This window comes from Bubalus kerabau, chromosome 2, assembly GCF_029407905.1.
Source record: "Bubalus kerabau isolate K-KA32 ecotype Philippines breed swamp buffalo chromosome 2, PCC_UOA_SB_1v2, whole genome shotgun sequence".
NCBI lineage: Eukaryota > Metazoa > Chordata > Mammalia > Artiodactyla > Bovidae > Bubalus > Bubalus kerabau.
Window position 1 is genome coordinate 189971334 of NC_073625.1, and position 20989 is coordinate 189992322.

General features: G+C 45.8%; 1 protein-coding gene across 4 annotated transcripts in view; it reads right to left on the minus strand.

The window, feature by feature from the left end:
• Positions 1 to 446: 446 nt before the first annotated feature.
• HSF2BP (heat shock transcription factor 2 binding protein) overlaps positions 447 to 20989 on the minus strand; it is an 85049-nt gene continuing 64506 nt past the window's right edge. For 3 of the 4 annotated variants that reach the window (XM_055569764.1, XM_055569766.1, XM_055569765.1), the window contains 2 exons: positions 11150 to 11266; positions 447 to 1185 (listed from right to left, as the gene is read on the minus strand). In XM_055569764.1, coding sequence (XP_055425739.1) covers positions 977 to 1185; positions 11150 to 11266 — 326 coding nt within the window. In that variant the 3' untranslated portion in view covers positions 447 to 976. The remainder of the gene's footprint in view (positions 1186 to 11149; positions 11267 to 20989) is intronic. The other variant, XM_055569767.1, reaches the window with a different exon arrangement.

A 20989-nucleotide genomic window follows, 5' to 3' on the forward strand; every position in this document is an offset into this window, starting at 1 on the left:
ACACAGAAACAGCATACACACATGCTTGGGGCTGCCGCGGGAAAGGACGCTAGCCTGTGCTTTTGCAGCTGCAGAACTCCCAGAGCCCACGGGCCTGCAACACCATCCTGATGGGCACAGCACACGCTGCCGTGGCTTTAAGAATGACAGAGGGGACTCTGCCCACATATCGCAGCACCCACGAGAAACAGACAGCTCCCTCCTCTGTTCTCTGCCACAGGACCAGATGCAGTTGAGAAGGACACACACCTGTGCACATCATTTAAAGAACTTCAAGCAACTGTGTGAAGGCCTGTTCCATGATAATGCTGTATGAAAAACTGGATCCCTGAGTTTATAGCCAAAGGGCCCAGAACAGTGCAAGGAGAGGTTTTCTCCAGCCACGTATATGCATTGTAATATGCAACTTCCTAACACCAAGTTTATAATACTTCAGAAAACAACGGTTATAGCACATCAATGACTCTGCTGGCTTTATTTATTCAAAAACAAAAGAGGCAAAAAAATACAGAACTAAAATGTCCAATGTCATCTGAAATAATAGGTTCACCAAAAGGTTGAAAGGTAAACGTGAACTGGGGGGATTAATTGTAATCATTAGAATGAATTGTTTTTCAAAAAATGTATCTCAGGAAAGTGCTGACCAATGGGGTAGGTGGTTATTTAACCTCCTACTTTCAGAGGGAGCCAACAGGTCTCAGAGTCTCCTGGGCAGCAGGAGCCGCTCTGAGAAGGCCCTCTTCCGTCTGCAGCTGACATGGGCCTTTCTAGAAGGACAGATCCTTCCTCAGGCTCCCCTTTTGGCAAGGTTAACCAACCACCCACAAGAATTTTTACTTCCAAGAGGAAGTCCTGTAGATACATATCAATTCACACCCATCGCTAGTCATCACATCTGCATGCGTAACATGGCACACGGCTGGTGACTCTGGAGGACAAAGTGGGGACCCGGGGAGAAGATGGTGCATAAGCGCCCCTACACATCACGCTCCAGAGCACGCAGGTCCTCCAGGAGCTCCTGGGCCACGGTCTGCAGGTGGGGGTTGCGGCTCTTGGCCATAGCCAGGATGCGCTGCAGGGGCAAGGAGCTCCGGAACTCAGAGGCTGACCTGGAGAAGACTTCTGGCTCCAGCACCACAGACTGGACGAGGCGCAGCACGTGGAGACACACCTCTGCGTCGGGATCTGGGAAAGAGGCAATGCTCCCGTTAGAATAAAACCTTCCAAGGGGACCCTGGGCAGAAGCCACCCTCAGGGCCTCCTGGTCTTTGGGAACGATGGATTGGACAGTTTACTGAACTATGAACTGACCCAAAATGGTGTCACTTCTTGACGTAAAAGCTGAGCTCACGAAAGGCACATGAAAACAACATCTTCTACTTAGTAATGTTCCACCTTCAACTATTACAAGCATGTAATTTTAAAATGCTGAACTAAAAATACGAGGGCTTTTCATGTAGTCTGCTGTAATTCTGTTCACTTTTACGAGCACTTTCACTCCAAGTTCAGCAAACCCGATAGACCACATACTGACGAGGCATCGCTCAGGCCACTGAGCTCTGCAAAATCACGGCTGCAACACTCAAGCTGCCTTCCGTTTTCCACGGGAGGCTCCCTGGAGTTACAGAGCTGGCAGCCACGGACCACAGCAGGCACGCAGAAGCAGCTGGACCGAAACAAGAGCCCCAAGCAAGCTGTAACCCTGACCACCACGGATCCCCTTCTCCTCACCATGGCTCTCCAATGGGAATGTTAAACATGCCACGGAGTCATTTCTTCATTAGACTCTGTAATAGGAACCAGACTCAAAATCTGTACCTCTTTCCTAGCACTACACTTTAAAAACCTTTAAGCTGTAAGTGGATTGAAGAGAGTAGACTAAACAAGCGCTCAGTGGGTACTGCCATGGAACACACACACACACACACACACACACATCCCTGCCCCGAGCCCTTCTTTACTGAACAAAAGCACCGAGACACATTAAGACTGCTGTGCTGGGAGGCAGAAACCCCCCGGGGTCCAGACCGTGAAATCCTTCTGTTTGGGGGGGACGGGAAGGAAACTCTCTGGCACAGAAACAACCAAAGACACAAGCAGAGCGGCTGCCACGGGAAGGAGGACAGGATCTCTGTGGAGGCGCCCACTTGGATGGAGGCACAAGAGGGAGCTCCCCCCACTCACCCCACGACCTGCAGTGGCCCAGCAAACACCCAGCAGCCAAGGAGAGCAGTCTACAGCAGGGAGCAAAAGCACGGAAGGGGATCCCTCTGGGACACAGACCAAAGGGAAGGCCCTCAGCTGAGGGTGGAGACTGCTCTGGCCACTCAGTCTGCACCGTCAGCACAGGAAGGAGATGTTCTGAAAGCAGCAGTGCAGAGGTAACCACAGCAACAAACCCCAAGCCCAGCCCAGCCCCGACACCGCCACCCCAGCAAAATAGGACCTGTGAACACTTTACCTCATTCTCTCCTGCAGAGGCTGGCATGCAGGCCAAAGTCAGCCCATATTTCCACACAGGCTGTGAGTTAAGGGTGGCTGTTACCTTTTTTAAGGGTTATTTTAAAAGAAAACAAACAGAAGAATAATACACAACAGAAACCACACGTGATTCTCAAAGTTCAAAATAGTTACCAGCTAGCTCACTACAGGAAAAGCCTGCTGACCTCCACTCTACTGCCCTACACACAAGGCCCACCATTCAATCAGAAATTACAGTGACAAAGCAAGGGGAATAAAACTCCACTGAAGTAATAATCAACAGAACCAGACTCAGAGATAACCTAGATGTAGAAACAATTAGAAAAGGAATTTGAAATAAATATGATCAATAGATGGGAAAACACTGTTTTAGGGTTCTTGCAATATACCTGAAGCAGTACGTTATTATTTAAAGATTTTTAATGTTTTAATTTAAAATCAACTCTGATTAATTAACACAATTAGTAATAATTCAGGTCAATTTAGTTCAGTCACTCAGTCATGTTTGACTCTTTGGAATGCCATGGACTGCAGCACGCCAGGCTTCCCTATCACCAACTCCTGGAGCTTGCTCAAACCCATGTCCATTGAGTCGGTGATGCCATCCAACCATCTCATCCTCTGTCCTCCCCTTCTCCTCCTGCCCTCAGTCTTTTCTTTCCCAGCATCAGGGTCTTTTCCAATGAGTCAGTTCTTCTCCTCAGGTGGCCAAAGTATTGGAGCTTCAGCTTAAACATCAGTCCTTCCAATAAATATTGAAGACTGATTTCCTTTAGGATTGACTGGTTTGATCTCCTTGAAGTCCAAGGAACTCTCAAGAGCCTTCTCCAGCACCACAATTCAAAAGCAGCAATTTTTTGGCGTTCAGCCTTCTTTATGTTTCAACTCTCATATTCATACATGACTACTGGAAAAACCATAGCTTTAACTATACAGACCTTTGTCAGCAAAGTAATGTCTCTGCTTTTTAATATGCTGTCTAGGTTGGTCATAGCTTTTCGTCCAAGGAGTAAGCGTCTTTTAATTTCATGGCCGCAGTCACCATCTGCAGTGGTTTTGGAGCCCAAGAAAAGTCTGTCATTGTTTCCCCATCTATTTGCCATGAAGTGATAGGATCAATGCCATGATCTTCATTTTTTGAATGTTGAGTTTTAAGCCAGCTTTTTCACTCTCCTCTTTCACTTCCATCAAGAGGATCTTTAGTTCCTCTTTGCTTTCTGCCATAAGGGTGGTGTCATCTACATATCTGAAGTTATTGATATTTCTCCCAGCAATCTTGATTCCAGCTTGTGCTTCATCGAGCCTGGCATTTCGCATGACATAATCTTAATTAAAGACTGTATTATAAACCCTAGGGCAAATGCTAAAAAAAAAAAAACTTTAAAATGTAAATGATAAGCGAACAGTGCAGATAGAATACTAAATACTCAATCCAACAGCAGACAAAAAAGAGGGAAAAGAAACAACTACAAGTATTTCTGTATTTCTATATAAATTAGCTGAAAACTGTATAAATACATTGATTAAAAGATAGAAAATACACAGGATGAATTATGAGATTGGGACTGACATATTTTGTTGTTGTTCAGTCGCTCAATCATCTCTGACTCTGTATAAAACCGATAACTAATGAGAACCTACAGCACAGGGAACTCTACTCAGTGCTCTGTGGTGACCTAAATGGAAAGGAAATCTAAAAAAGGTGGATATATGCAGATGAATAAATGATTTACTATGCTGCACAGCAGAAACTAAACATTGTAAAGCACCTATACTCCAATAAAAGATTTTTAAAAGATATAAAATGCATAAAACATCAAGACTCAATTATACATTGTCTACAAGGCACCTAAAATAAAGACACAGGTTAAAAATGAAAGAATATTAAAAAAACATGCCAGGCAAACACTAATTAAAAGAAATCTGCAAAGCCTGTATTATCAGACAATGTAGACTTCAGAACAAAAAATATTACCATGTGCTTAGGAGGGTCATTGTATAATTATAAAGAGGTCAGTGGACCAAAAAGACACAGCAGACTTAATTAGATATGTATCTAACAACAGAGTTTCAAGAGAAACAATGCAAAATATCATAGATGCTGTTGCTGTTATTCAGTTGCTAAGTTGTATCTGACTCTTTGCCACTCCATGAACCATTGCACGCCAGGCCTCTCTGTCCTTCACCATCTCCCTGAGTTTGCTCAAACTCATGTTCATTGAGTCAGTGATGCCATCCAACCATCTCATCTTCTGTCGTCCCCTTCTCCTCCTGCCCTCAGTATTTCCCAGCATCAGGATATTTTCTAATAAGTCAGCTCTTCACATCAGGTGGCCAAAGTATTGGAGCTTCAGCATCAGTCCTTCCAATGAATATTCAGGGTTTATTTCCTTTAGGATTGACTGGTTTGATCTCCTTGCAGTCCGAGGGACTCTCAAGAGTCTTCTCCAGCACCATTGTTTGAAAGCATCAATTCTTCGGCGCTCAGCCTTCTTTATGGTCCAACTCTCACATCCATACATGACTACTGGAAAAACCATAGCTTTGACTATATGGACCTTTGCCGGCCAAGTGATATCTCTGCTTTTGAATACACTGTCCAGGTTTGTCATAGCTTTTCTTCCAAGCAGCAAGCGCCTTTTAATGTCATGGCTGCAATCACCATCTGCAGTGATTTTGGAGCCCAAGAAAATAAAGGGCTGTTCATTTTCACTGTTTCCATTGTTTCCCTATCTATTTGCCATGAAGTGATGGGACGAGATGCCATGATCTTTGCTTTTTGAATGCTGAGTTTTAAGCCAGTTGTTTTCACTCTCATCTTCATCAAGAGGCTCTTTAGTCCCTCTTTTCTTTCTGCCATTAAAGTGGCATATTAGATATGAGAGATAACTAATTATAAATTAATTCACAATAAGAGTTGGAAATTTAATACTTTTATTTCCATTACTGATTTTAAAAAAGGAAGAAAGAAAATCAGTGAAGATACAGAATCCCTGAATAACAGTATCAACCAATTTGACCAAATACACATTCAAAAGAATTCAAAATATGTTCTGTGATCACAAAAAATTAAGTTAGAAATACAGAAATACATAATAAATAACAGAAAATATGTGAAAAAAAATCTCCAAATATTATTCAGAATTTTTTTCTAAATAATCTGTGGATCAATAAGAAGTCATAAGGAAAACTAGGAATTACTGTGATTGAAATGAAAATAAACCACATTATCATAATTTGTAGACAGAGTTAAATCACTGTTTATCAGGGGAAATTATAGCACTGAATGCTTATGTTGGATGAGAACAAAGGTCTCACATTAATTTCCTTACCTTTCACCTTAAAAAAAAAGTGGAGGGGGGGGACTTCCCCGGTGGTCCTGTGGTTAAGAATCTGCCTGCCAGTGCAGGGAACATAGACAGCTTCAGTCCCTGCTCTGGGAAGAATCCACATGCCACGGGGCAACTAAGCCTGTGCATTGCGACTACTGAGCCCGCAGGCTGCCAGCTAACAAAGCCCAAGCTCTAGAGCCCGTGCTGCCCAACGAGAGGAGCCACACAGTGAAGCCCGTGAACCACAGAAAAGAGCAGCCCCTGCTCACTGCAGCTAGAGAAAGCCCACGCGCACCAACAAAGACCCAGTGCAGCCAAAAATAAATACATTTTTAAATAGAAAAGTAAAAAATCAAACCAAAAACAAGCCAAGGGAAAGTAAAAATAAAGAACAGAAATCAAGACAAACGAGGACAAACAAAAAACTAGGGGAAAAAAAAATTAACCCCAAAGCTGACCCTGCTAAAAAGATATCTACAAAACTGAAAAAATTCTAGCCAGGCCAAACAAGGAAAGGAGGGGGAAGAAGAGACAGACACAGATTACAAGCGCTGGGAATGAAAGCGACTTCACTACAGAACCTACAGATACTAAAGAAATAATAAGGGAATATGGGCTTCCCTGGTGGCTCAGACAGTAAAGAATCTGCCTGCAATGCAGGAGACCCAGGTTCAACCCCTGGGTTGAGAAGATTCCCCTGGAGAAAAGAATGGCTATCCTCTCCAGTATTCCTGCTTGGAGAATTCCATGAGAGGAGCCTGGTAGGCTACCGTTCATGGGGTTGCAAAGAGTCGGACACAACTGAAGTGACTTAGCAGCAGCAGCAACAAAAGGTCTGACCACAGAATCCTGTTAAATCACAAGAATAGTTAAAATACAACTTGATTTTTAATCGCTCTCCATGACACTCTAATCTGCTGAATGAAACAAAACCAACAGAAGGAAACTGGTGTCTCCATCAGTGTGGCTGCATGCAGCACGCGAGGGTGGGGGCCAGCAGCTGTCAGAGGGAACTGCCAGCTCTCCCTCCAGGGCAGGCCTGGCCACACGGCCAGCCCAAGGCGTCTCCAGAGCACGCAGAGCAGGAGAGGAGCCGTTCTGCCGAGCGCCAGAGCTCTCACACCAGAGGCTGCTCTCCACCGAGCGGTCACCTGTGAGGGCCACCGCACCAACAGACATGCCACCACTGCTCAGCAGCGTCCAGAACGCCTCCTGCAGCTGCCTTCAGAGCCAGTCTGGGAGCCATTCCCAAATACCAGGGTCACTGTCTGAGACACATCAGGATGCTAACACCTGGCGTGTACCGAGTCGGGCTGCTGACCACCTAGCCGCAGGCTCCCCTCTGAGCCCCTCAGCCAGGTAGGCCGGCAGGCTCTCCGACTGCTGCTCAGCTTACTCACATTGTCTGGCTACTCGGTCTTCACAGGAGCTGGAGGACACTGCACTCTCCGGGTTCTCCTCCCCTTCGTCCTGCCTCATCATGGTCCCTCTCTCTCCCTGCTTCCTCCTCCTCCTTTTCCTCCTGCACTGAAAACGCTGGTGCGGCACAGGCCCAGCCTCAGACCCTCTCACTCCCTGGATGGTGTCCATGGCTGCAGCCGCACAAGCGTCCTCTACCATGACTGCTCACAGGGTGGCCTCCAGCCCCAGCCTCTGCGTGACTCAACTCACAAATCCAACTGTGCCCTTCACATCTCCCTTTGAACATGGAACAGGCCTCCCGAATTTAACATGAGAAGAATTACTGTTTCTCTCAAGTCCCCCCAACAGCACCACCAGGGACAAGATTGTTGTTCGGTCACTCAGTCATGTCTGACTCTTTGTGACCCCATGGACTGTTGAGTCCAACTATCTGTGACTCCATGGACTGTAGCCTATCAGGCTCCTCTGTCCATGGGATTTCCCAGGCAAGAATACTGGAATGGGTTGCCATTTCCTTCTCTAGGGAATCTTCCCAACCCAGGGATCAAACCCACATTTCCTGCATTGCAGGTGGATTCTTTACCACTGAGCCACCAGGAAAGCCCAGGGACCAACTACTCAGCCCCAAACCTAAGCATCAACCTGGTTTCCCCTCCCTCATATTCCCGTCCCTTCAAAATGGATCTTGAATCCAGGCACGTCAATCAGTGTTACCACTCCTGCCGTCCCCAGACTACCACAACCTTCTCACCCACACCCCACGCCTGCCCCGTTTCCCTCGCAGCAGCCAGATGGAGCCTGGAGACGGCCCTTCAGCCCAGGGCCATCCCTGCTCTGCCTGCACAGGCCACTCCAGCCCAACGGGTTCCCTGAACTCCTCTCCTGACACTCCCCCATGCCTCTCTACCACACTGGCTGCTTCACCCCCACGTCCTCACAGCCCAGGGCCACTGCACAGCCTTCCCGCACCACCCCTCATCACAGAGCTCTGATGGCTCTTCCTCCGCCTCACTCAGGTCTCCACTGCCCACAAAGAAGACCCACTTGGCCCGGGAGCCCTCTCACTACCCAGTCTTTACTAGAAGATTTCCACCACTCTGCTGGTCGTCAGGTCTCCCGGACTGAACGTAAGCTCCACAAGGGAAGAGCTTGGCCTGGTCACTTCTGAACCTCCAGTTCCCAGGGCAGGACTGGCGCTCAGGGACACCTGTAAGACAGGCGCTGCTCGAGCGCTCCTGGCTGGAGGGCACCTGCCCATGGTGCCTGCCACCCTGGGGGCAGAGGAAGCCCCTCCCAACTCAGCAGTGAGGTCTGCAGAGGAGATGCCAAGTGCAGCAGTGTACTTTGTGGGAGACAAAATAAATACAGCCTCCAGTCTCTACTCTCTTACCTAGTTGGGGATTTTTTTTCAGTAAAGTAGTTGCAGGCCATTAACAAGTAAAAGATGAGAAAGTACAAACACAAGTCTGTTGGTAATATTCGCCATGACACCCTGAGGAAGGAATGATCAGTCTGGGGGTGGGACATCTGGAAAGGTTCCCTAGAGAATGCTTTCAAGTTGGATTTTGAAGATCTGGGAACATAAAGCATCTAATCATTTATCCTGTTTCTCATTTTTTCTTTCCAAAATCCAAAAACATGTTATAATGTCAACCTTTACCAATTATAGGATGTGAGGATCTTGGCTTCTTCCATCAGCTCATCTGCTTCTGGATTGCCCTCCAGCAGACTCTGCACTGCCCTCTTTCCAAATCACTTCTCAACTTTCTCCATATTCTTAACACAATACTTCGGACAACAAATCACGCACAGAGGGAAGTGGGAAAAGGTCACCTGGCCCAGCTAGGAACCTGCTCCTTTTCTAAAACACACTCGCACAGCAGATGGGTCAGCTCTGACACACACGCAGAGCCTGACTCACACCCAAATTAGTCCCACTTCAACACTCGTCAAAACACATTAAAATAAGCAGATGTCAGTAACCATAACAGAAGTATGGCCGGAAAACACAGAATTCTCAGAATGGTGTATCATCTCTTAAATGAAGGTAACACACAATTTTCACATCTCAAATTAAATGTAGGTTTAAACGATAATGACAGCATGGCCCAGGAGAGAACACATAGGCTCAGGAGGGGAGTGTGGAGTCAGAGGGCCAGGATGTGACCAACACACAGGGTACCTTTCTAACTGCCCGGCCTTGGCCAGGAAGGACTTCTCAGTCTCTCTGAGTCTCGGCCCCAGGACACACGCCCATCTCAGAGGGTTTGAGAGGCATGTGAGATAACACATATAATAAGCCCACGCTGGGTGGAGCAGGAGCCCCATAAGCGTGGCTGCTAGACTCTGACTGGCTGCCGTGCTGCCTCCAGCTGTGACGATTATCACACAACTACAGCCTGTCAGGATTCAGGCATCTTACCTAAAGGAGCTTCCAAGGGTTACCTTTCGGGTTATTTTTCTGGGAAGTTTAGCTTATGAATGGTCCATCTGAAGCAAGAGGGTTTGTGCCAGCAGCGGTGTCTGTTTCCGGAGATGATGCGGCGTGGGGGAAGCAGTGGCTGGGATGAGAAGACGAGGCTGGGGGCTGGACGCACAGATGGCCTGCTCCCAAGCGCTTCCTGAGGAGGAGCGCAGCCACACCACACACCCAAGGGAAATACAAAGCTACCAAATTCACTCCTGCTGTCATTTTCTTTGTTGAAATTGTGCCCTCACACAAAGAAGAAAAAATACTAAAAGAGAAAAAAAAAAAAGCAAAGGGCAGCAGTGACCCGTAGGATAACACCAAACTTGTTGTTAAGAGTCCTGGAAGGAGAGGGGTTGGAAGACGTGAACGCACTGTGAAGCTACAACAGCCCCAAACATCCAAATGTGAGGTAAACCACCTAGAGAGCTGCACCAAGGCTTGTCTTGTCTGATGCACCACGATGTCTGAACACCAGTGACAAAGAGAGACTCACAGAAGGGAAAAGAGGAAAAACCACCTGAGGCGGAGGAAAGGTAAGAAGGACAGCAGACTCCTGGTGAGAACACGTGAGGGCCAGAGGGCAGGGGCAATGTCTTTAAAGTAATGAAACTTGGAAGCCCATACCCAACAAAGTATCCTCTGAAAATCGTGGCAAATAAACACTTTGTAAGACAAACAGAAATGGAGAGAATTCTACCCCAGGCAAGCCTGCGCCCCAAGAAATGGTAGAAGTCCTTTAGGCAGGAGAACGCTACAGGTGGAAACCAGGATCCATACAAAGGAATGGGAGCACCAGCAGTGGGAATCACACGCGCTTTTCTTCCCATCTTTTCAATCTCTTTACAAGGGAGCTGATTAAATCAAAAATAATAAAAATGTATTTCTAGGTTTTCAACACACATATGACAATTTTAAGAGAATGGAAGGGGGAAAAGAAGTATACTGTTAACACTACACGTGAGCAGTTGGAAGGTGGACTGTGATAAGTATATATCTTATGCACCAAAGTAACCACTATAAGAAATACTTTTTAAAAAGAAAAGTAGCTAATAAACCAGTAATGGAGATAAAATGGAATCAAACAAAACTACTAAATTCATCAAAAAAAAAGGGTGAAAACGAACAAAGACCAGATATGACAAGTAGAAAGCAAACAGCAAAATGACACTTAGACCCAAAGAAATTAATAAATCAAATAAATTATCTAAACATTACAATTAAAAAGCAGAGATTTTTCTAATTAATTAAAAAAATTCAAGGCCCAACTATATGCTGTTTACAAGAAATCCACATTAAATATAAAGAAACAGTCAGGTAAAGGAATGGAAATACATTTTTTTAAAATTTTATATACATACAAATGTGTTTTATACATGTATGTTTTGCATATGTATTAAAATATACTAATACTAATCCCTGATGGCTCAGACAGTAAAGAACCCACCTGCAATGCAGGAGACCCAGGTTTGATCCCCGAGTTGGGAAGAGTCCCCGGAGAAGGGCATGGCAATCCACTCCAGTATTCTTGCTTGGAGAATTCCATAGACACACCATGGGGTCTCTAAGAGTCGGATACGACTGAATGACTCTCCATCAGTTAATACTAATCAAAAGAAAGATGCAGGGACTATACTAACCTCAAGTAAAGTAGCGTTCAGAGGAAGGACTATTACCAGGGATAAGGAAGGACATTTTGAAATGATTAAAAGAAAACTCTATCTATTAACAGGACATAACCATCACAAATGTTTACATACTGAATAAGAGAGCTTCAAAACACATGAAGTGAAAACAGACAGAACGGAAAGGAAAAATAAATCCACAGTGATGGTCAAAGATTTCAATATTCTTCTCTTGATAACTGATAGAAAAATTAAAAATCAGTAAGGATATAGAAGACTAAACAACATATCAACCAACCTGAAAGTTGCTGCTGTTGTTACTAACGTTTATAGAACACACCACCCAAAAACAGTAATATATGCAATCTTTTTCAAGTGTGGTGGAACATTCACAAGACAGACCACATCTGGCACTAAAAGACAAGTCTCAATAAATAAAAAAGGACTGGAATCAGACATGTATGTTCTCTTACCACAGCAGAATTAAATTGCAAATCTATACCAGAAACACATCTAAAAATCCCCAAATATTTGGAAATGTCAACTTAGCTTAGAACAGGCACCATACGGCAAACATACTGAACAGTGTCGTGTGGCATTACAACCCCCAGCATCAGACACACCTGGCCTGCTACACCTCATCCTGCGCTCTGTCAGTCAGGCCTAACAGACTTCTGTGTATATTCAAAACTACAGGTGCCTTAGCTTTCTCTTCACTGCAGATTACCCAGGGTCCTCAGGAGGCCACCAGACAGCACTGCAGACCCCAGAAGGCCCACGAGGTCCCGCAGGCCACACCCCTTCCCTTCACTGCTTCTCCCTCCTATGGGCTCCCCCCTCCCACCCTGCCCCACAGCTCCCGGGGTGCACCCTCCACCTCCACCCCAGTCCTCCCACACAGCTTCGTCCCACAGCTCTCCAGGTCTGCCTTCCCGAGGAGTCCAGGACATCTGGACGCTGGTCTAAGGGCCCTACTCAGAGTCTGGAAAGACCCCTGGCGCAGCTCTCCTGCCCCTCCTAGGACAAGTCTCCTGGCTACTGCCCAGCAGAGAAAGCAAAGGTCAGGGCTCAGCCCTCCCCACCTCACCTCCAGGGCCAGCAGCCCGCCTGGTAATCAGCAGGTGCTCAACAGTGTCTAGAGGATGGATGAGTGAATCTGCAAGTGAGAGATTATGGGGGTGAATGTGCTCTCCAAGCAGGCACCTGCCACACGCCACATGGGGAAGCAAAGCAGGTTCTGACTGGGGTTCCCCCCATTTGCGAGCAGTGACTGCAGAAAAAAAACACTTTCTGGTGACACATTTGTGCCCAAGGTGACAGATGGAGCAAACACAACCCGCTCTACACAAGGCTGTGACAGTCAGTCCCATGTGTGGTGGGCTCATGGCTCTGTAAACTGGCCACATGGTGCATAGCCCAGAGGACACAGGTTCCGCAAGGACTGGTCTATAACGCTCCCCTCTCGAGTGAGGGAAATGAGGGAAATCCACACACCGAGAACAGACAGACTACGAACCTCAGCAAAAACATGAACAGAGAGCCAGGGACCTTGCAGTAACCTCCAGAGACCAGACCCACGTCCCTCCTGCGCCAGACAAGAGCTGACGGAGCTCTGGTCAGGCTGCAGATGATGGCTGAGCACCATGTGGGGCACAGACCGTGTGCCTGTAATGGCAGGCACCCTGGCAGACTGGCGGGGGAAAAGAGGGGCTGGCCAGGTTCCAGCAAAGAGGCAGGGTAAGGAGGGTCTTCACACAGGACGCAGGACACACGCGGGAGCCGAGCGCCACTGAGGGACGGGTGACCCCAGGCTTCCTGGCTCGCCTGCCTCTATGCTCCACACATCCTTCCCCTGCTGTCATGCCCACGGTTTCAGGGCAGCTCTGAGGTGGGCAGCTGGGCTTGCGAAGTACTCAGCAATTAGGAAGAAGGTGCTCTGGACGCTGACAAAGGCATCCCACAATGGCCGACCTGAGGTCAAGTACTCCCCAAGCCCCTGCTCTGTAAGCTGCTTGGGCCCCGCTGGTCTCTGAGCAGACTGCCTCTAGCCAGCCTGCCCTGGAAAACATCACAGTCACCTCACTGTGCCCCTTTAGCCGACGAATCTATGTAGCACTTTAATTCGATAAAAACCAATCCACCGTCTTCTTATCTGGAGAAGGAAATGGCAACCCGCTCCGGTGTTCTTGCCCGGAGAATTCCATGGACAGAAGAGCTTAGTGGGCTCAGTCCATAGGGTCACAAAGAGTCGGATACGCCTGAGAGACTGACATATCCTCTTATCAGTCAGTTGGCTGCCCCATACCTCCCAACTCTTCCCAAGACACCAGCAAGTCGACAAGTTGGGTGTTTATCTTGGGAGCAACAGTTCTTATCATCTTTTTTAAAATTAAAGAAACCTTCTTCAAATTCTGATAGAAACTGTGAATTAATCCTCACCAACACCCCCCCCACACACACACAACCCCCACACACACACACCCACACACACCCCCCACACACTCACACCCCCCACACACATCCCACCATACACACACACACACCCACACCCCCCACACACACACCCTTGAAGACCCCAGAGTGCAAGACTTTCCTCTGCCTCCAGGAGGAAAGCTGGCAATCTGCTGGATGGATCCTGGTTTCCCTGCTAGGAGACAGAGGCCCCCTTGGGAAGGCCAGGAACAGCCCACACCAGAGCTGCCCAGACTCCCTTCTCTCAGGGAGGGGCTAAGGGGCTAGCCTCTTCCACAAGCCTCTTATCCTCATCCATCAGAAGGCAAACAAACTTAAAACCACAATCACAGAAAACTAACCAAACTGATCACTTGTTCCATGGCCTTGTCTAACTCAGTGAAACTATGAGCCATGCTGTGCAAGGCCACCCAAGACAGACGGGTCATGGTGGAAAGTTCTGAAAAATGTGGTCCACTGGAGAAGGGAATGGCAAACCACTTCAGCATTCTTGCCTTCAGAACCCCATGAACAGTATGAAAAGGCAAAAAGATATGACACTGAAAGATGAACTCCCCAGGTTGGTAGATTCCCAATATACTACTGGAGAAGAGTGGAGAAATAACTCCAGAAAGAATGAAGCAGCTGAGCCAAAGCGGAAACACCCAGCTGGGGATGTGTCTGCTGGTGAAAGTAAAGTCCAATGCTGTAAAGAACAATAGTGTATAGGAACCTGGAATGTTAAGTCCACGAATCAAGGTAAATCGGATGTGGTCAAGCAAGAGATGGCAAGAGTGAACATCAACATTTTAGCGATCAGTGAACTGTAAAATGAATGAAATTTTAGTTCACTAAAATGAATGGGAGAATTTAATTCAGATTACCGTTATATCTACTACTGTGGGCAAGAATCCCTTAGAAGAAATGGAGTAGTTCTCATAGTCAACCAAAGAGTACAAAATGCAGTACTTGGGTACAATCTCAAAAATGACAGAATGATCTCTGTTCATTTCCAAGGAAAACCATTCAATATCACGGTAATCCAAGTCTATGCCCCAACCACTAATGCTGAAGAAGCTGAAGTTGAACGGTTCTATGAAGACCTATAAGACCTTCTAGAACTAACACCCCTCAAAAGATGTCCTTTTCATTATAGGAGACTGGAATGCAAAGTAGGAAGTCATGAGATACCTGGAATAACAGGCAAGTTTGCCCTTTGAGTACAAAATGAAGCAGGACAAAGGCAAAGCGAGTTTTGCCAAGAGAATGCACTGGTCATAGCAAACAACCTCTTCCAACAACACATGAGATGACTCTACACATGGACATCATCAGACGGTCAATACCAAAATCAGACTGATTATATTCTTGGCAGCCAAAGATGTAGACGCTCTATACAGTCAGCAAAAACAAGACTGGAAGCTGACTATGGCTCAGATCATGAACTCCTTATTGCAAAATTCAGACTTAAATTGAAGAAAGTAGGGAAAACCACTAGGCTATTCAGGTGTGTGTGTGTGTGTGTGTGTGTGTTAGTTGCTCAGTTGTGTCCACCTCTTTGTGACCCCAGGGACTGTAACCTGCCAGGCTCCTCTGTCCATGAAATTCTCCAGGCAAGAATACTAGAGTGGGTTGACATTTTATTTTCAGGGGATCTTCCTGACTCAGGGATCAAACCTGGGCTTCCCGTACTGCAGACAAACTCTTTATAGTCTAAGCCACCAGGGAAGCCCATTCAGGTATGACCTAAATCAAATATCTTACAATTATACAGTGGAAGTGACAAATAGAGTCAAGGGATTAGATCTGAAAGACAGAGTGCCTAAAGAACTATGGATGGAAATTCATAACATTATACAGGACACAGTGATCAAAAACATCCCCAAGTAAAAGAAATCCAAAGAGGCAAAATGGTTGTCTCAGGAGGGCTTACAAATAGCTGAGAAAAGAAGAGAGGCTAAAGGCAAAGGAGATAAGGAAAGATATACCCATCTGAATCCAGAGTTCCACAGAACAGCAAGGAGAGACAGGAAAGCCTTCCTAAGTGAACAATGTAAAGAACTAGAGGAAAACAATAGAATGGGAAAGACTAGAGATCTTTTCAAGAAAATCAGAGACACCAAGGGAACATTTCATGCAGAGATGGGCATGATAAAAGACAGAAGCAGTATGGACTTAACAGAAGCAGAAGATATTAAGAAGAGGTGGCAAGAATACACAGAAGAACTATACAAAAAAGATCTTCATGACCCAGATTGGTCACCTATAGCCAGATATCCTGGAATGCAAAGTCAGGTGGGCCTTAGGAAGCATCACTATGAACAAAACTAGTGGAAGTGATGGAATTACAGCGGAGCTATTTCAAATCTTAAAAGATGATGCCGTTAAAGTGCTGCACTCCATATACAAGAAAATTTGGAAAACTCAGCAGTGGCCACAGGACTGGAAAAGATCAGTTTTTATTCCAATTCCAAAGAAGGGCAATGCCAAAGAATGCTCAAACTGCTGCATAGTGTACTCATTTCACATGCTAGCAAGGTAATGCTCAAAATCCTTCAAGCTAGGCTTCAGCAGTACATGAACCAAGAACTTCCAGATGTACAAGTTGGATTTAGAAAAGGTAGAGGAACCAGTGGAGAAGGCAATGGCAACCCACTCCAGTACTCTTGCCTGGAAAATCCCATGGACAGAGGAGCCTGGTAGGCTGCAGTCCATGAGGTCACTAAGAGTCGGACACGACTGAGCGACTTCACTTTCACTTTTCACTTTCACGCATTGGAGAAGGAATGACAACCCACTCCAGTGCTCTTGCCTGGAGAATCCCAGGGACGGGGGAGCCTGGTGGGCTGCCATCTATGGGGTCACACAGAGTCGGACACGACTGAAGTGACTTAGCAACAGCAGAGGAACCAGAGATCAAATTGCCAACATCTTTTGGATCATAGAAAAAGCAAGAGAATCCCAGAAAAACATCTACTTCTGCTTCACTGATTACACTGGAGCCTTTGATTGTATGGATCACAACAAACTGTGGAAAATTCTTCAAGAGATGGAATACCAAACCACCTTACATGCCTCTTGAAAAATCAGTATGCAGATCAAGAAGCAACAGTCATAATCGGACATGGAACAACAGACTGGTTCCAAACTGGGAGAGGACTCCGTCAAAACTATATATTGTCACTCTGCTTATTTACCATGTATGCAGAGTACAACATGTGAGTACAAATGCAGAGTACAAATGCCGGGATGGATGAAGCACAAGCTGGAATCAAGACTGCCGGAAGAAATATCAATAATCTCATATATGCAGATGAGGCCACGCTTATGGCAGAAAGCAAAGAGGAACTAAAGAGCCTCCTGATGAAGGTGAAAGAGGAGAGTGAAAAAGCTGGCTTAAAACTCAACATTCAAAAAACTAAGATTATGGCATCTAGTCCCATCAGTTCAGTTCAGTTCAGTCGCTCAATCGTGTCCAACTCTTTGCAACCCCATGAATCACAGCACACCAGGCCTCCCTGTCCATCACCAACTCCCGGAGTTCACTCAGACTCACGTCCATCAAGTCAGTGATGCCATCCAGCCATCTCATCCTCTGTCGTCCCCTTCTCCTCCTGCCCCCAATCCCTCCCAGCATCAGAGTCTTTTCCAATGAGTCAACTCTTCGCATGAAGTGGCCAAAGTACTGGAGTTTCAGCTTTAGCATCATTCCTTCCAAAGAAATCCCAGGGCTGATCTCCTTCAGAATGGACTGGTTGGATCTCCTTGCACTCCAAGGGACTCTCAAGAGTCTTCTCCAACACCACAGTCCAAAAGCATCAATTCTTCAGCGCTCAGCCTTCTTCACAGTCCAACTCTCACATCCATTAATGACCACAGGAAAAACCATAGCCTTGACTAGACGGATCTTGTTGGCAGAGAAATGTCTCTGCTTTTGAATATGCTATCTAGGTTGGTCATAACTTTCCTTCCAAGGAGTAAGCATCTTTTAATTTCATGGCTGCAGTCACCATCTGCAGTGATTTTGGAGCCCAAGAAAATAAAGTCTGACACTGTTTCCACTGTTTCCCCATCTATTTCCCATGAAGTGATGGGACCAGATGCCATGATCTTCGTTTTCTGAATGTTGAGCTTTAAGCCAACTTTCTCAATCTCTTCTTTCACTTTCATCAAGAGGCTCTTTAGTTCCTCTGCACTTTCTGCCATAAGGGTGGTGTCATCTGCATATCTGAGGTTACTGATATTTCTCCCCGCAATCTTGATTCCAGCTTGTGCTTCTTCCAGTCCAGCATTTCTCATGATGTACTCTGCATGTAAGTTAAATAAGCAGGGTGACAATATACAGCCTTGATGTACTCCTTTTCCTATTTGGAACCAGTCTGTTGTTCCATGTCCAGTTCTAACTGTTTCTTCTTGGCCTGCATACAGATTTCTCAAGAGGCAGGTCAGGTGGTCTGGTATTCCCATCTCTTTCAGAATTTTCCAGTTTATTGTGATCCACACAGTCAAAGGCTTTGGCATAGTCAATAAAGCAGAAAGAGATGTTTTTCGGGAACTCTCTTGCTTTTTCAAAGATTCAGCGGATGTTGGCAATTTGATCTCTGGTTCCTCTGCCTTTTCTAAAACCAGCTTGAACATCAGGAAGTTCATGGAAGCCTGGCTTGGAGAATTTTGAACATTACTTTACTAGTGTGTGAGATGAGTACAATTGTGCGGTAGTTTGAGCATTCTTTCGCATTGCCTTTCTTTGGGATTGGAATGAAAACTGACCTTTTCCAGTCCTGTGGCCACTGCTGAGTTTTCCAAATGTGCTGGCGTATTGAGTGCAGCACTTTCACAGCATCATCTTTCAGGATTTGAAATAGCTCAACTGGAATTCCATCACCTCCACTAGCTTTGTTCGTAGTGATGCTTTCTAAGGCCCACTTGACTTCACATTCCAGGATGTCTGGCTCTAGGTCAATGATCACATCATCGTGATTATCTGGGTCATGAAGATCTTTTTTTGTACAGTTCTTCTGTGTATTCTTGCCACCTCTTCTTTATATCTTCTGCTTCTGTTAGGTCCGTACCATTTCTGTCCTTTATCGAGCCCATCTTTGCATGAAATGTTCCTTTGATATCTCTAATTTTCTTGAAGAGATCTCTAGTCTTTCCCATTCTGTTGTTTTCCTCTATTTCTTTGCATTGATCACTGAGGAAGGCTTTCTTATCTCTTCTTGATATTCTTTGGAACTCTGCATTCAGATGCTTATATCTTTCCTTTTCTCCTTTGCTTTTCGCTTCTCTTCTTTTCATAGCTATTTGTAAGGCTTCCCCAGACAGCCATTTTGCTTTTTTGCATTCCTTTTCCATGGGGATGGTCTTGATCCCTGTCTCCTGTACAATGTCACGAACCTCATTCCATAGTTTGTCAGGCACTCTATCTATCAGATCTAGTCCCTTAAATCTATTTCTCACTTCCACTGTATAATCATAAGGGATGTGATTTAGGTCATACCTGAATGGTCTAGTGGTTTTCCCTACTTTCTTCAATTTCAGTCTGAATTTGATAATAAGGAGTTCATGATCTGAGCCACAGTCAGCTCCCAGTCTTGTTTTTGTTGACTGTATAGAGCTTTTCCATCTTTGGCTGCAAAGAACATAATCAATCTGATTTTGGTGTTGACCATCTGGTGATGTCCATGTATAGAGTCTTCTCTTGTGTTGTTGGAAGAGGGTGTTTGCTATGACCAGTGCATTTTCTTGGCAAAACTCTATTAGTCTTTGCCCTGCTTCATTCCGTAGTCCAAGGCCAAATTTTCCTATTACTCCAGGTGTTTCCTGACTTCCTACTTTTGCATTCCAGTCCCCTATAATGAAAAGGACATCTTTTTTGGGTGTTACTGTTGAATGGTTTGCCTTGGAAACAAACAGATCATTCTGTCGTTTTTGAGATTGCACCCAAGTACTGCATTTCGGACTCTTTTGTTGACCATGATGGCTACTCCATTTCTTCTGAGGGATTCCTGCCCGCAGTAGTAGATATAATGGTCATCTGAGTTAAATTCACCCATTCCAGTCCATTTGAGTCCCATCACTTCATGGCAAATAGATGAGGAAAATGTGGAAACAGTGTCAAATTTCATTTTCTTGGGCTCCAAAATCCTTGCAGATGGTGACTGCAGCCATGAAATTAAAAGACGCTTGCTCCTTGGAAGAATAGCTATGACAAACCTAGACAGTGTATTAAAAAGCAGAGACATTACTTTGACGGCAAAGGCCGTCAAAGCTATGGTTTTCCGAGCAGTCATGTATGCATGTGAGAGTTGGACCATAAAGAAGGCTGAACGCCAAAGAATTGATGCTTTTGAACTGTGGTGTTGGAGAAGACTCTTGAGAGTCCCCTGGACTGCAAGAAGATCAAACCAGTTAATCCTAAAGGAAATCAACCCTGAATGTTCATCGGAAGGACTAATGCTGAAGCTAAAGCGCCAATACTTTGGCCACCTGATGAGAAGAGCTGACTCATTAGAAAAGACCCTGATTCTGGGAAAGACTGAGGGCAGGAGGATAAGAGGACAACAGAGGATGAGATGGCTGGATGGCATCACTGACTCAATGAATATGAGTTTCAGCAAACTCCAGGAGATGGTAAAGGATGAAGGACAGGGAAGTCTGGTGTGCTGCAGTCCATGGGGTCACAAAGAGTCAGATACGACTGAGCAACTGAAGAACAGAATAAGGGTCTGGGAGGACCAGCCAGAGATATACAGGATCTGGGTGTCCCGCTCTGCCACTCTTCTAGGACTGAGGAGCCCTGTGCACCGGGTGGTCCAAGCGCAGGAGCCACAAGAGGGCTTCCCGCCCCTTCCTCACTTCTAGTGAAGTTCTCACTGTGCTTTTAAAACAGCCTGTTATTTTCTTTCTGACTTAAGAATCAGACTCAAAATGTTTGGACGTCTGGGGTTTAGCAGTTTTCAAATGCTATAGTGTTTATATCATAGTCCTGGTAGTAGGCGGTCAGCTACTGACAGAGGTCAGAGCATATGAAAACACAGTGCTTTCTCAGATCCATGAGGACCTCGTCATTCAGGGCTGTGGAACCCTCCCTGTACCCTGAGAATCAGAGCAGCTTCTTTCAGAGTCTGCACTTCCATAGAGAAGCCATGACCTTCTGTGAGGATGCCATCTTTCACCTGGGCTCTCAGACCAGCTTCAGGAGTCAAGGA